Below are 16,736 nucleotides of genomic sequence, written 5' to 3'. Positions count from 1 at the left end.
CTGAGCAGTGGTGGAAAGGCTTTTGAGGAAGGAGGACTCTCCTAGCTGCAGGCACATTATAAACTGGATTTCTGCGTAGCTCTGCAACTCTCAGAACTGCAGTATTGACATGGTATCCAGTAATGCACATCAGTCGCTTCCTCATCTCAACAGCAGCTGTGTTTTCTGCAGGAGGAATGGTAGCTAAAAATAATCTGGCTTTTACTTCCTCTTTCAAACCCTCCAGTCTCTTTAAAAAAGATTTTTTGTTCTCCCAGAAACAGCAAGGAGAATATAACAGACAAAACCAGAAAGGTCACCTGCACAAAGAGAACAGCAGCATTAGAAAGCTCAGAGAACAGTAGAAAACTACAATAAAGATCAGGGACAGTAAAAAAAATTGTTACAGTTCTGAGCAACATCCTCCAAATTCCTTTCACACTTGCAGTGAGCTTTCTGTTAGGCCTCCATTTGTATGAGCCAGTTAGTGGTGCTGATGAAAAGGGGAATATAAGCTGGATGCTTCTGAATGCAATTCATTTGCTCATTAAAATATATTAAAAGAATCAAAAGTGCTCAGTAATCACCAAACATGCTCTCGGCTGCACAGTGGAGGTTTTTACTCCCTCATGGAATAAATATGTTCTACTTTTAATTCTGTGTCATCTGTAGATCTACAAAACGTGTCATTCCCACACCAAACATGCAAATGGAGAAGAGAATATTCAATTGATCCTTCAGTAACATAGCATTATGTATTCTTTTCCAACAATAATTCTACAAATATAGGGCTGGCAGGCATCTCCAGACTGCTACATGCAGCTGCTTTACATAATCCTTTTCATAAAGATACCTAATTCTATATTAAAATTTTTAGGAGTTTCATGTATAACTTTTGAATTGCAGCCTGTAATTAGCCTGATACAGACTGTACCTGAAAACTCCCCAAGGCAGGGACAATGCTCTCTATTTGAACCTAGTCTTCCAGAAGATCCCTACTCCCAGTAGGTATCTCTGGATGCTACCAAACTATAAATAAAATCATAAGTAGAATTCAGACTGTGACTTACAAACCTGTTGCTAACAGACCAATACCTGAAGTGACTACAGTGCAAGGGACAGAAAGAGAAATGTTAAATACATCCCTGTCTCCTATCATGCATCTCAAATTCCAAATAAATATGTTGTACAATGTAAAGGTTAGAAAGCATACAAGAAAGCATGCTGCTGTATATAGTTTATGTATTATACCATATGCCGTGAGCTTTACCTATGGTACAGCTATTAATGTGGCTTTATCCCTTCTCAAATCTCAACACCAGAAACCATCAACAGCCACCTTGCACTTGGCCAAGTCAGAAGCGAAGGAAGGGCCACCCCCTAGGCAGGAGATTACACAGGAGTGTCTCCTTCCTCTCCCTGAATCCTGTCCCTACTTGGCAGAAAGCACCATTCTCTCTTACCTTCTCTCTTCTCAGCTGCACCACCTCACCATTTCCACTTTCACTACACACTCCTGCTTATTTCATATTTCTCCGGTTTCTTTGCTCAGCTTCACTGATGCAACCCCACATCCCAATTTCAGGGGTTATCACAAAGCTCTCTGGTCCAGAGAAGATGCTGAGCCCATACAGTGCTTAGCACCATCTGTGGGCTGTCTCCCAGGCATTCTGGGGTAAATCACCCTGCTGTACCAGGGCCAGCACAGCACCCCTGCACCACCGACAGATCTAGAAAGGGATAAGAGAAGCACAGATGTTACTGGTGAACTGTGACCAGGGCTTCTCCTTCAGCAGTATGTAACACTAGATAAGAAAAAGCAAAAATAACGAAATCTTTAAATATCTTGGTAGGTGGTGTTAAAAGTAAACACAAGAACGTAGAATATTAAGTAGGTTTTGGTACCTTTTTAATGGGAAAATGGAGAAAAATAGGAGCTCCAATATACCACAACAAAGAAACAGAGAAGGTGTAAGATCTGTAAAGTAAACTGAATCCAAACATAAGCAATGCTTTATTGGGATATAGCAAGCAACCTATCAAATAGGGAACTGGTACAAACAGATTGAACAAGACTCTCTTTTAACAGAGATGTATGGTGACGAGACAGCCTCTTTCAGTTTTTAAAACAAGTATTCAAACCGTTAAGTAAAGCATTAAAAAAAAATAAAATCAACCATTACAACACCAATGACAGACAATATTAAAAATGCGCGGAATTTTACTCTTTTTACAAATTTCTGCATAATGTTAGAAAACAAGTTATAAATTAAAAAGGGAATAAAATGAAGTTTTTTTGTTTTGCAAAGCAACACAAACTTTTAAAAAACAACTATACTTTACACAGAACTACTATTAAAAACAGGTGAAAACAAGCTGAAAATTTAAAGTACAGCAAAAAATACACAACCCAGTTTCACCTGTCAGCAACGCCTTCTGCTATCGAAGGGGTTGTGTTAAGTTGTAGCTTTAAACATTGCAGCATACCACGAGTAAACCTTAATAAGGTCAAAATAGGACCCTCTGCAAAAAAGGGTGAGTTGGCAAGTGTCAGCCCCATTCTAAAATTATAAGTAGTAATAATTTTAGTAGGTCTTTAGTGTAAACCAAACCCTACTTTAATTAGTCTCTCTCTCCCAAAGATGCATGTAAACTTTTGTTTTGTGGGGGTGGTTTTTTTGGTATTTTAATTCATGAAATCAAGAACATGTCTGGCTCAAAAATGAGAATGACATACCTCCCTTTTGTTCTGGATACAGTGACGTAGCTATCTCAACATGCTCATTGACACTTCCTAAAAGAGAAAATCATTATGTACTATGTAAAAAATACACACTACCTCTCTCAGTTCAGACTCAGTATATAGTATATTGCCAACTCTATCCAATAGGATATATATTGTAATTTGGTTTATATTCTTAATAGATATATTCTCTCTTTACAAAGTTCCATCACATGAAACCAAATTGCTTATTTATTGTTTGAGGCACAACATGACCCCAATTAGACAATTCGCTATAAAGAGCTGTTCTTTAGATGTTGTGTCTGTAGAGGTTTTACGTGATATTCATAGATTTTCAGCGCAGGCCCCAGTTTTAATGAAAGTCCAGTCAGTACATCATTTCTTGTCATCAACAGTAATGATTTGCCATCAATTTCCTATAAGAAGAATTAAAGAGTTGATAAAGACAAATGTACAAATCTAACAGATGAGAACAGTCATGCAACAAATGGAAGACTACTACAGAGGATCAATGAGAAAAGAAACAGTAGCCTTTATTTTGCCGAAACTATGTTTATAGCTGCTAAATTCTGCTGCCTGCTTGTCAAGTGCTCACCTGTGCTAAGGCACAAATACTATTTAGCCAAGCACAAAACCCATATGAGCCTAATTTCAAAATTTCCTCCTTGTAAATCTGTTTCAAATTAATAGGTACATGTGCAGATTTCCTCATTATCAGCCATTAAGGGAAGGATAGTCTTAAGAAGAAGGCTTATGAAGTGCATTTCAGAAGAATTACCATTGACAGCGATATGCAAGTTTGTACTAGTCAGTATCTGCTAATAACTTCAGTTGCCTTCTTTAAAAGGCCAATCTTCCCATGCATCCTGTAGGGAGAAGAAGAAGAAAAAACAAAAACAAAAGCCCCAAAAAAACTCCTGCAATCAGAAATTTTGGAAGGGCCTAACCGTGGAGCTCAACAGTCTGAGGGAACGTCTCTTCCTCCACTTACAATGGAAGAGGCTAAGAGCAGCAACTTCCCACCATAGGTCTCAAAACCCCCTACTCGTTCCTGTTTAAAATCCCCACTTTTAAATCACAGATACGTTGTTGTTTTTTGTGGGTTTTTTGGTTTTTTTCTCTCAAACCTTGGCTTTCTGACCTATTTAGATTACAAATCCTGTAGGCTTTGTCATTTTGTCCACCTCAAACCCTTGTTGTATATTTGAAAACTACCTCTGAACGATATTGCAAAGGTTGTAATGAGGAAGAGGAATAATCCACATCTCTCAACTCCCGTCTTTGTTTTAGACATGGGACCATCCTTTTCTTTACACATTCCTACAGTTGGATCGCACTGCACTACTCAGCAGACAGGAGCTACAGCTACACAGTAATGCATTGACTGGTGTCTCATAACACAGTCAGACCTCCCAAGGTCATCACAGCTCAAAGAAGTATATACCTTATGGCATTCTCCTTCTCCGAACTTCACTCTGCTGTTGCATTCTTTTTTACTTTTAACAAAAACCTCACTATTAACTGTTGAATTTATTATCAACAGAGAGCAAGCAGTTAAAATGCTTGCATATATTGTTGTTTTCCATGATAACATATTGACAACATTTTATATTTTTATACATATTATAAACATCACACATCAATTTATCCCACTTCCTTAGAAATATTAATTGTTAAATTGGAAATGTCAGAGAACCCATCCTTGATTACAACTCAAGGTGAAAAGATGAAGACTTGTATTAGAGTTCAGCAACAATTTGTCCAGACTGATCTCTCTAATGATTTGATGAAGTTTATAATTACAAAATACACAGACAAACTACAACATAGTCAAAGATCAGCTGAAAGTGTAATGTCTTTAAAATCTCCCTAAGTGATGCGACTGCTAATCCCTAAGAGGTGTGCAATGCAACAGTATTTCTAAAAGAAAAGAAGTTTCCAATAAGTTTTTACCCAATTATAGGAGGTGCCTCTTTCCAATTACTGTTGAGAATGTTAATGATTAAAACCAGTTTCTATCCTCTCTTTTCCATTTGTCACTATTCTTTCTGTGGAAATTTTGACACCAGTGAGTATTTTGCTCATTGCTATGACCGATCTGAAGTTGCCTTTGCTGCTGCGGTTCAACGATGCTATGGAGGAAGAACAGCCTCCAGTTTGGTATGGTTCAAATGAAGTAAATCCAGTACCTGGAAGAGAGGAAACTCCAAGAACAGGAAAAAAGCATCTATTCCTTTCCCTTCTTCCACAGGGTTCCCTATGGATTCTACAAAGGTTGGTAACAGCTAAGGCTTTTGTTGAATAGAAAACTGATTCTCTAAACATATCTGAGTAGAAACGAGTGATTACATATTTAGAATTCAAGGTTTTTATATCTTTGTGTGTATTGTAAGCTTTGCTTCAGTCTTCCACTTAAACCTGCTTCTGTATATTTGTCACAGTCATTCCATTACTTGACGCCAGGTAAGCTTTTGTATGCTTTAGTGACTTCTCTGAATTTCTTCTCTGGGTCTCTCTTTTCTGTGTTTTTTTCAGGACACAACTTTAATGCCAGCTTTCACCACGCCTTTTTAATGCCATCTGTAGAGGAACCCCTCTGCACAACTAGAGTTAATAGTAACTCCCCACTGTGCCAGGGTGACCTCAGCAGCAATAGCATATTGTCTTCAGCAAATAACCAGAGGACCAGTTAAGCTTCAAGTCCTCCCAGCACTCTTTCTGCTCTTGCTCCAAGTGACTGAGAACTGTAAGGTTTTACAGTACAGCTAACAGGAAAGCATGGCAGCCAGCATGCTCACATGGCTCTGCTAGAGAGCAGCAGTGGACACAAACTAGCATCAAACTGCAGTTTCCCTTCGGTAAGACGTTGCAGTGAGGCCAGCAAACTACCACTGGGTTACTTGGGCTTATCTGGCTATTGTAATACTAATGGTTAAGAAGCCACATGGGCAATAATGAAGGTCAGGCACAGTGCTAGCAGGTCTCGAGACATGGCAAACAGCATCAGTCTTTGAGTGACCACAGCCCCCTGTGCTCCCAGAGCTCCTAGAGAAAGCTCAGCCACATACTGGCAGGCAGCAGTTCTTTGAAGGTGTTCACACCCTCATCCTGCCTCCAGTCTGTCTATCTCTTTAATTATCTTGTGTCCCCATCTTCTTGGGTTGTCTGATTTGCTTGCTGATGTTATGTGGTTTTTGTTATTGGCAAACATATTTCAGTTTAATCTGTTTTCATCGGTGAGCTCTTTTGACTTGCTGACATCAGTGGAACTCCAAAAAGCAATAATGTATAATCATCATACAATCATCAGTTCTTACCAGCACTTACAATACACTTTTAATAAAACATTCTGCAGTTCTTAAAATGTCTTCTCATTTTCCCTAAAATGTTGTAAGAAAAATTCAGGCCTTAAAAATTCCTTGAGTGACTTGCTTTGGGTGAGTCCAGATGTATTCAGCTTCATCAAAAGAAAGCGTGGACTCAGTTACTGTTGTGTAAGAGCTGAATGTAATAATAGATCTCATAGATTACACTCTGGGCTATGAATGTTTTGTAAAACCATTTGCACAAACCATTGTGCTATCCCTACTGAAGCAGTTCAGTGGAAAACAAGTTACCAGTGTTGTACGTGAAACAGAATACTTTCCTTTACTATTTACAGCCTCATTCCATTTCCAATATGTATTCAGGGCAGCAGCAGATCAAACGAATTTAGGTTTCTGGGGCCTAGGCAAGCTGCAGTAAAAATGGCAGAGAAAAACAGAGATGGCCAGAGCTTCAGCTGCATGCCTGGTGACTCTGTAGACAGAGAATGGCTAAAGTTTCAACGTGCCCACACTGCCATACCTGGAAGGCCTGGGACATCCTGATAACAAAGACCCTAAGTACATAGAGTTAAATTTAGTGGCTAGCAAGCAGCATAGAGGAAACAGAACACCACTGCTGGTAAGAGGTTAGGGATGGGGTTGCTCCTGGAGCTGTTCCTGGTGCAGACAGGGAATGGACTGGCAGAGCTGGCATGGAGAACCAGGCACTTGCTGCTCCTCAGGCTGCTAAGGGAATGCAAGGGAAGGAAATGGCAATGACTTCTGCTGTGAGTGTCCGTCCCACATCTCCTGGCCACATCCTGGTGGCAGCTGTCAGCCTCTCTCTCCAAGGCTTTGGCATAAAGTGAAGTTGACAGTAGAATCACAGCCACATTTCTATCCTGGCAGAGCCCTGGCAACACAATACTAAAAAGCAGCTTACTTCAGCTATCCTCCTCTGAAGCTGCTTGCCCTCGCTGCAGAATACTAATAAAACCTTTACACTCTACTTCTATGCTGCTTTCCATCAGGCTGTTGCAAATTGCTTTGCCAAAACTTGTGAGTTAGCCTCACCTTGCTGCTGCAAGATCAGTAGTAATTACTGCAGTATTATTGACAAGCCAGGTGAGGTGCAGAGAGGTTAAGATATTTGATGAAAGTCAGAGGTATCTGTCAGTATAAGGAAAAAACCCAGAGGCCGCAATTACTTTGCCTGTGTGTCTTTTTTAAGCCACGTTTCTAGGGCTGTTAAGGAGACATGGATGCTGGTATTAAGGAATGGATACACTTAAACAATTTCTTTGCCTGTTTACCCATCTTCAAATTCTGAAAACTTAGTAGCAGCTGCAGAAAGAGCCTCTCTCTGCACCCTGCCAGAATATTTCCAACACCAGTCTTTTCATCCCCAAGCAGAAAGAGTTAAATTTAGATACTCTTGTTACACTCATCAGTTACAATCAGCTGGGATTTCACTGCCCAGCTGCTGAAGGTCAGCAAGACTAACTTAACCAAGAGTAACGTTATTTCACATTAGATGTACACTTTCCCTGCAAAGCTGCCAATAACTTGCACTAACTCAGTGCCTTGGAAGGTCGAGCCATCTATTTTGATTAACTATATGCAAGTGTTGGTGACTAATTTCCTGGTAGTCATGTGCAAACATATGGACTTCTCAGGGAAGGGGCTGAACTGACAATCTGGAGATCTAAATTCCTTCTCTATGGAACAGGTGGGCTGTAGGCCAAGTAAGCCATATCCTGCCCACTAATACACATTACCAGTGTGCTGACAGCCAAGTTACAAGGGGCCATAGGACTGTTAAGCTCTTTGCTGACCAAATCTACCAAAAGAAGCCATCCATTAGCATCAGCAATTACAAGGCCCAGAAATGAAGACTCAACCCCTTTCTCAGACTGAGCCCTGCAAGCATGCTGCTCCTCTGCCTAAAAATATTCTTCCCCTTTATCGCCAACTTGTACTTCCCCTGTTCACTTGCACTGCCAAGTTCAATGCAACATGGCAGTCCCTTTTTCACCCGAGGTCTTCAAAAGCAACTTGCTTCTTAGGACCCATGGATTTTATAAATGCTCATTATGGTATTTGCACAATACACTGAGGAAGAAGGGAACTACCACTCACATTTTAAATAACAAGATACTGAAACTGAGTGGGTTGTATAGGGAGACTGAGTCCAAGCCAGAAAATTTGTTTAGATTCCTCACCTTTCAGATGACTGCTTTAAACAAACACAAACCCTTTATCAACACCTTGTAGAACAACGTTGTTACTCAAAGATCATAGTCCCATGGATTTTCATCCAATAACAGACTCAAATCCCTCCATTAATGTGGAATTTTCACTCCTATTTAACAGTATATAACCAGATCCATGGCAAAAATGTACAATGTGAGAAACTGGTGGCAGTTAAAAGGCGTGTCCTAACAGGTTTACCTGTTCTTGAAAGGCGTTGGCTTGTTCTTCAAATCCAGCTGTTCTGAAATAATTCACAACATCGATAACAGCCCAGTCAGCAGGATCTGGAGGTCTCCCGTTCTCTACTGAACTGCAAAGTGCAAATCCAGACAAGTAATCACTAAATGTGTGCAGAGCATCTGCTGCTTCTTTGTGCACACCCCATGTACATCCCCTCCTTCCTTGCTCCTCCAGGAAAAGTATTCTTTCACACACACACACACACACCCGCCCCGATACAGAACAGTCACGCCTGATCTCTTCCATTTCAAAGACCTGATGCTGGGGACAACTGAGGTACTTCAGAAGAGAGAGAAGAGAAGAAAGTATATGAATCTTCATATCTGTCAGTATCTTTTCCTGCAAGTGTGCTGCAGTTGGAGAATAAAAACCACCATGACTGAGGTTCTAAATCCCTGTCTTTCAAGACTGCAGCTTGTTTTCAGCTACCAAGTACTTATAAAGAATTGCAGTATGTGGATTATTCTTTCCCCAGATGAGACTTGGCTTCGTTGTAACACTGGTAGAAACTACAGGAAAACATAAAAAGGAAAAAAGGAAAAAAGGAAAAAAGGAAAAAAGGAAAAAAGGAAAAAAGGAAAAAAGGAAAAAAGGAAAAAAGGAAAAAAGGAAAAAAGGAAAAAAGGAAAAAAGGAAAAAAGGAAAAAAGGAAAAAAGGAAAAAAGGAAAAAAAAAGGAAAAAAGGAAAAAAGGAAAAAAGGAAAAAAAAAGGAAAAAAAGGAAAAAAGGAAAAAAGGAAAAAAAGGAAAAAAGGAAAAAAGGAAAAAAGGAAAAAAGGAAAAAAGGAAAAAAGGAAAAAAGGAAAAAAAGGAAAAAAGGAAAAAAGGAAAAAAGGAAAAAAGGAAAAAAGGAAAAAAGGAAAAAAGGAAAAAAGGAAAAAAGGAAAGAGAGGCACCAATGATTGCACTAATTGCTCGATATATAAGATGTCTCAAAATTGGTTTTGGACTCATCTCTTGGACAAGTCTATGGGCTTTTAAAATAGGTGTGAATCTGAGAAAACATCTGTTAAACACAATCAGAATTAATTCCTTCTGTGATTGACCTCAGGCAACTGCTTTTCAGAGTAGCAAAAATAACCAGTCATTCATATTACTATCCTTACCCTTCATTTCTTATCCTCAAGTTGCCATTATCCCATCTCAGATTACCAGAATTTGCAGTTACACAAACATTAAAAAATATACACAGTGAGTTTGATTGCCTTTCCTATAGCAATTTGGGAGGACAAAGAGCAAGACATCAAAAGAGAGAACTTTAACATGTTTCTCCAACTAGAAGTCCCAAAGTTCATGCCATACATTTTCCACTCCTCTGCACACTTAACCATAATGCTAATGAAAAAATATCAAAAATGTACAGATCAGGGCAGATGTCAGAATCCTGTCCATTTCAGGTCCTGAAGCTTAGAGGTAGGACTTTGATTTTCAACAGCACCAGCTGGAAAAGAAACACAGATTATACTCTCCTGACAGCATTTTTGTTCTGTCTTCAAGTTTTTCTTTTCCAATTGTCACTGCCTCTGTCTTGCCGAGACTTGCATATCTTTCAGCAAAATAACTGAGTGAATCAAGGGCCAACCATTTTTCCAACCAGCCATGAAGAGAAGCAAAAAGAATCACATATAGTGGCTCCCATTGCTATTTCTACAACATTGCAATTTCTACAACTACCTGAGCCCTGGGAAGGAGGACTCGTGAACACAATGATTTTTGCTTCTCCCCTAACTCTTGGAATGTACCTGTCAATATGACAACAAAATTCTGGCCCTAGAGACTCACACTGCAGCCTCAATATCACACTGTACGCTGCATCTGGTCTTCTAAAAGCAGTTTCTTTCACTTATCACACTGAATATATACATATCTCAGAGCAATGAGCAAAGGGCCAGAGTTTCTTACTTTTGCTCATCAAGTAATGACTTACTTCATGAATCGCTTCACTGATTGTGATTACATAGAAAGGCAACACTCAGCAAATTGAAAATTAGACTATCTGGCCTTATTAAAGCTGCCTTTTTTTTTTTTTGTAAATCAAAGAATGCCTTTCAATTAAGATTTTTGGTGTTGTGCACATTCTGATGCTTAAGAAGTAAAGTGTGAAAAGCACCACACAAAACCTACACATATTTGTAAAAGCAGCATTTGAAGAATTATATTTATATCTTTGCATTTTCCCCAAGACATAGACTACCACTTTCAATGACTCCTCTTCTAATTAAAATTAAAAATAAACAAACCCCCAACAACTCAGTATTTAAAAAACCCCCACATAATAAATCCTAAAAGACATTGAATTTAATTCTTCCTAAATAGCAAAAAAAAGATTAAATCCCAGACTCTTTTCATTGGTTCCCAGTGACAGGACAAGGGGCAATGGGCACAAGTTGGAACATAGGAAGTTCCGTTCAAATACATGGAAAAACTTCTTTACGGTGAGGGTGACAGAGCACTGGAACAGGCTGTGGAGTCCCCTTCTCTGGAGATTTTCAAGACTCGCCTGGATGCAGTCCTGGGTAATGTGCTCTAGGCAATCCTGCTCTAGCAGGGGAGTTGGACTAGATGATCTCTAGAGGTCCCTTCCAACTCTGAAGTTTCTGTGATTCTGAAATCTGTAAAAATACCTCTTAGCGGTATTTTGCTTACTTCCCAAAACACTTTAATTTTTAATTTCAAGCTAAATATGGTCCCAAACCCTCTTTCCTACAATTTTGTATTTCAGCCCAGGTGCATTAGCTTTTCGTGTAGCTCTTCTTTTACTCCTAGGGAACTACAGTTTGGTCCAGCCCCATCCCAGGCTCGACTGCAATGACTTCAGGGACTCTACCTGAGTCACTAACTAATCACAGGAAATAATTGCAAATTCCTGCCTCAAGGAATAACATCATGCTGGACCTCAAGTGGAGCCAATTTCCACAGCTACAGCTGCAGAAGACTCAAAGGCATGTGGCAGACTGTTGGAGGCTGGATGGATTTTAACCCATCTATCCACACAGATGCTCATTTGGCTTCTAGACTTTAACAGTCTTGCCCTGCTGCTGCTGCACATGGCTCTATTCTTTAGACAAGAAAAGGGAATATATAACAGCCATGGCTTAGCCATACACTGGTTTATGCCAGACACCCTGGATGCTGTAAAATCTTAAGAGGACTGGCATTTTAGGCTTTGTAACGAGATACTAGTTGCACTGACAACGAACAAAGATTAGGCTTGTCTGCTTTTCACCACTGTCCCTGTGCCTTTATTGCCATCATGTGGCAGAAGCAGCAAGGCCTGAAAGGATGTGAACAAACAGATTTTATCCAAGCTATTTATATCCACTTCAAGAAAGCGCCAAATACTTCCTTTGTAGATATGCAAACATACATACTGCATATATTCCTTGAGAAACCACAGCTCCTGATCAGTTTAATTACAATCCCCATCAGTTTTAAAAAGCCACCTTTGCCGTTAGTAGTTGAGCGTTTATCACCTAAGCCTCAGAGGAAAATGGCTAAATGTAAACTGCCCTTGCTTTGACTGCCTCCCTTCTCCTCCCACCACCGAGTCCTCATTGTAGAAGCAAGACTGTCAACTGAAGGTGGCTTCTGGGGGACATATACGATATAATCTACTCATAGTCACGGAAAGGTTGGACTTGGTGATCTTAAAGGTCCCTTCCAACCTCAGCAATTCTATGATTCTAACAGAAAAATGCATTTTATGTTGGTGTGGTGTAACCAATGTCTCAAGTGAAGGGGGAGCATGCTGATATTGGGGAGCATGCTGATATTAATGGCTGCCATCAGATCTTTTGATGCTGTGTCATAATCAGGTGTTTTATCAGCATCCTGAAGTGACCATTATTATTATTTATATTACTCTAGTGCCTGGGAGCCTAACAATTGTCAAATTTTCTTGGAAGGCTTACAGAAAAGAGATCTGAAGGAGAAAAATAAGGTGTAGCTTTGCAGAAGTATTGCAGTTTGAGAGGACAAACTACAAACTCTCTCTAGTACATTTCTTTGTGTTTGGGTTGTTGATGTTTTAAAAATATGTCTATATATGTATGTATCTCAGCACAGCTTCTATAACCCTAAAGCAACAAGGCCAAATTTTTCCATGCAGAACTCCACTTCTCAGATCATAACTTCATTTAGAATTGCTAGTCCTAATCTAAGAATTGCTGACCTTTGAGAATACGGAAATGACCCCAAAACAGTTCCTTTGTTTTAGCCTGCAGTCTACCACACGAAAGAAAATTGTAAAGCAGTGCACACCATGTCTCTGTCTTATTCCCACCCTAGGTCTGAAATAAAAAAACAGCAGTTTAGGGCTTTTCCAGCAAACAGATCAAAATATCTGTTCCAGAATAGAACTGACAGGAACCAAAGACATGCTGCTGCTACTTTTCAGATCTAGATGGCTGGGCAGTCAGCAGAGAGGGGTGTGTGTCTCTGAATGAGACAGAGAGGAGACTTCCACACAAGACACTTCATCAGGCACCAGTTCTGCAAAAGCCACTAGCAGACAGGTGAGCGGAGGTAGAGTGCTGGTTACAGTGCTACCACTTGCTTTAGTCTCTGGTTGAGAGGAGAGGTCAGTGGAGAAAGGTATACCCCTAACTTAAGTTACTAGCTTTTACACCTCTCCGTTGCAATACAGTCCTCCCACATATCACTTTTAATCAATTCAGTGCCTGAGACTCCTCTATTTCAAAGTTGAAATACAATAAAAGTAATTGAGAATGGGGAGATTTGAAATGAGCAGAGATGTAAGTGCCCACCATTGCCAACCACATTAAGTCAAAGGAAAACTACAATCCACGTGCTGTTTACATAAACTGAACACTATGGATTCACTTACTTTTTGACATCCAGGGAGCCATTTTCCTTGTTTTCCATGTCAACAGTTAGCATGGGGAGGATAGAGGTTTCTTTTACTTCAGCAACTGATCAATAGGGGGGAAAAAAGCTGTGTTTAATTATTGATAGCATGAAAAGAACAACATAACATAAATGAAACAAGCATTCTACAGAGACACAACCATGTTTCCGCCTGAGAGCAAATGCGCTGTCAAAGACTACTTTCCTCAGAAGCCTGGCAAAGCTGATAATAGCTAAGGAACTAGAAAAAGTTGACCTGTGCTTGAAACACAAGAGATATTTCATGCCTGAAAATCAAGGAAGGTAATGTTACATTTGATCTTTTTTGAAACTAATTAAATTTTGATCAAACTATATATTCATACAGATAGACACTGACCTGCAATATATTGCTAGATATCAAGAGAGCTTATTATGCCTTCAGTCGTCCTGCTATATAGAGGATCCAAACAGACATATGATCTTAACCCTAGTGAGGTTTTGAAATCTGTAGCCTTGTTTTACGAATGGGGAATCTGGGATCCAGATGAGCAGAAAGTGACTTATACCCATCTCATACACAGAACTGGTAAGCAGAGTTACTAATTGAGTGCCAAACTCCTGAGGCCTAAATCCATATCTTATCCATAAGACCATCCTTCCCGCACCTGCACAGCTTCTTCTATAGGCATGGTATATACTGAACTCTGAAAAGGAAAGGAAAACACGAAGGACACAGGAGAAAATCCAGTTTGTTTCCCTCCCCGCAGCATGCTGGAGTACTTCCACCACACAGCTTTTTCCACCACTCCATGGAACATGCAGAAATGACCCAAGACCCTTCTTTCTGTTCTCAAGTAAGCCATTTCTATTTCAGAGAGCACCAATGAACTGACCAAGGACTCAGGATGTTCTTGCTGTAGCATTAATGGATGCCAGTGAAATGTCACAGAGCTCGGGGAAGTACAAAAGAGGGAAAACACACTCTTCCGCTAAAACTTTGCAAAAATAGAGGATAGCAAATAATAACACTGTTAAGGAAAGAAAAAAGACCCTTTATCATACAGCTAGCAGCACGTAAAGCACCAAGAAAACAGTAACAAACTAATCGAAAAGATGCTTCTCCCTGCACCGCTGACCAAATAACTCAAAGCATTCCCTCAGATCACTTCTTGGTTCACCTGAGGTGACAGCAAAACGACAACCGCACCAGCACTATCCGCGGAAGGTCCCCTCGCCCCCGGCCGCACAGGACCCGGCAGCCGCCTCGGGCTCGGGGCAGGGCACCCCCCGCCGAGCCCACGGCCCCGGGAAGCCACACGGGGGTCGGGGGGCCGGCGGGGGGAGGACGACCCTTCCCCCGCGGCGGGCGAGGAGACGGCTCCGCCGGGACTGTGTGACACGCGTTCACCATTTTACAAGCATCTCCGAAACCGTTCGCCAGGCAGCACTGCACCACATTGTCATTTTTTTTTTGGCTGGGGGAGGAAGGGCGGGGGGGGGTGGAAGTAAGACATAAAAACCTACCTACGAGCAACTAAACCAAAGCATTGCTACAGGCTGCTCCGGAGCGGCGGAGCCCCCAGCTCCCGCCCCCCCCCCCGCCGGTAGCGGGGCGCTCGGAGGCGGCTCAGTTTGACACCGGGCACCAGCCCCGCCTGGCTCCCGGCCCGCCTGACGCCGCCGCCACACACCAACCGCCGCCCGCGTCATGGCGGACGTTTTAAAGGCGCAGCGCTGAGCCCGTCGCCCGGTCAGGGGAGCCGGCGGGGTCTCCCCCCGCTTGCTGCCCCGCGGCAGCCCCCTTCCCTGCAAGCGCCCGCAGCGCGGAGGCTCGGGAGGGCACCCCGGGAAGTCTGTGGGGCCGGGGGTGGGAGGGCGGGAGCGACTGCCCTCCGGCAGCGCCGGGTCCGGGGGGGGCACGGGCAATTGCAAACCGAGGGGAGCACTCCGAGCCGGAGTCATGACTTGAATTTCTTGTGATCTCCTTGTAAACATTCGCACTCCTCCTACCGAATGGGGTGTATGTAGTACCGTAGGAGTGGGGAGGGGGGGAAGAGAGAAAATCCCACCGGGGGGGAAATAGGAACAGCCAGAAAATTGATAAAGTTACATAAAAATTCACTCCTAGAATGAGTTCAACTGGCAGGTGAATAGCTGGCACCTGGGTTTCTCTGGAACTGGAGCACGGCAGGCTCAGGGTGGTGGGAAGGAGGAAGCGACTACGGACAGCACCACTGGGCCAGCGTCACCGGGACCCACGGAAGAGCAGAGATGGAGATGGCGATTCCTGGGGACAGCTACAGCCATGCCTTAGTTCACAAGGAGACCTACAGGTGTCCACGGGACTCACTGCAGAGTAAGGTACAACTCAGAGTGCCTACAAGTGACTAAGTCTGGCCCACTGGCAACAAAATCTTGCCTGCAGATATTAATACAAATGTTGGCGAGTTTCTCCAGCAATTGCACTTTTTTTTTCTTTATTACACCAACTTTTAATTTTTTCTTCCAACTTTACCGTGATTCAGGATGTTTTCTAATGGCATAGAAGCGTTACAAGGATGATGCACTGTCAGCGCTTGGGAAATTAAGCAAGTAATACTAACGAACTGACATGCCCTGCCTTCCCCTCACACCGGGGCTGTGTCCCAACCACAACTCAGATACAGTGACACTCTGACCACCCTCAACAATCCGGGTTAGTACAAATTGGTGGGATGTTTTGCTCACAGAATTTCCTTCTGAGTCACAACCACTCAGATCGCACCCTCACTGTTCACTGCGAGGCAAGGGGGGCCATGACAAGCTGCCTGGGGATCCGTACAGACCCAGCTGGTGACTTCAGCCTGATTTTGGCAGAGCAACTCATGGCTCCGTGACACGAGTGCCACAGCCGGTGCGCAGGGCTGTCCCCAGCACCCTGTGTCTCACTCCCAGAAGTAGCTTACTGTATCCCGGTGGCACTTGTGAACGGAATCGAGTCACATAACTGCTAACAGGACACAGTTACAAGCACTAAAAATCACAGGAAAAGTGCACTTTTGCGCAAAGGACTGTAGCCGTGACTTTCCACAACCATTTCATTTTGCCAGACTCGCATGCTGCCGAATAGATAACCAAAGCTCTCAAAAAGTATGCAAACAACGGGACTCGAGTATCAATAGGAGCAATGAGAACAGAGAGCAGTGGGAGTCCTCACTGCTTTAGTTTGTGAATAAATGCAGGGAAACAAGTTAAATAGATTACTAACCATACTGCACCCTAAAGAAAACCCTCTTTACTTCACATCCCAAAGCGTACTGTAAAATGTGGCATATTTGTGTCGGAAGCCGTACAAGGCAATTCTTTTTTGTCTCTCAAGAAATAATGAGG

The 16,736-nt window shown here is 42.0% G+C and overlaps 1 protein-coding gene across 2 annotated transcripts; it reads right to left on the bottom strand.

Annotated features, from left to right (window-relative positions):
- Positions 1 to 1,684: 1,684 nt before the first annotated feature.
- On the bottom strand, positions 1,685 to 15,022 carry SAMD13 (sterile alpha motif domain containing 13). Of its 2 annotated transcripts, XR_010072222.1 has the most exons (5): positions 14,892 to 15,022; positions 13,366 to 13,450; positions 8,479 to 8,590; positions 2,717 to 3,138; positions 1,685 to 1,709 (listed from the first exon to the last, which is right to left on the bottom strand). XR_010072222.1 is itself a non-coding variant. In XM_063343667.1 (4 exons), exons 2-4 carry the CDS (start codon positions 13,416 to 13,418, stop codon positions 2,995 to 2,997), a joined length of 309 nt encoding a protein of 102 aa, XP_063199737.1. In that variant the 5' UTR covers positions 13,419 to 13,450; positions 14,892 to 15,022; the 3' UTR covers positions 1,977 to 2,994. The 2 variants fall into 2 exon arrangements, 1 of the variants encoding a protein (XP_063199737.1); XM_063343667.1 differs by lacking the exon at positions 1,685 to 1,709 and having other exon boundaries at positions 1,977 to 3,138.
- Positions 15,023 to 16,736: the final 1,714 nt, after the last annotated feature.

Source organism: Chroicocephalus ridibundus, chromosome 8, assembly GCF_963924245.1.
Source record: "Chroicocephalus ridibundus chromosome 8, bChrRid1.1, whole genome shotgun sequence".
In the NCBI taxonomy this organism is placed as follows: domain Eukaryota; kingdom Metazoa; phylum Chordata; class Aves; order Charadriiformes; family Laridae; genus Chroicocephalus; species Chroicocephalus ridibundus.
The sequence above is the reverse complement of the archived record's forward strand: the minus strand, read 5'-3'. Positions and strand labels throughout refer to the sequence as shown.

What these genes read in the sequence shown, in the direction of transcription:
- SAMD13 (XM_063343667.1), bottom strand. Translation starts at nt 13,418, where the DNA reads ATGCTAACTGTTGACATGGAAAACAAGGAAAATGGCTCCCTGGATGTC. An exon ending in GGCTCCCTGGATGTCAAAAA is followed by an intron (nt 8,591 to 13,365) that starts GTAAGTGAATCC and finishes TGCACTTTGCAG; the next exon opens with TTCAGTAGAGAACGGGAGAC. An exon ending in CCAACGCCTTTCAAGAACAG is followed by an intron (nt 3,139 to 8,478) that starts GTAAACCTGTTA and finishes TTCTTCTTATAG; the next exon opens with GAAATTGATGGCAAATCATT.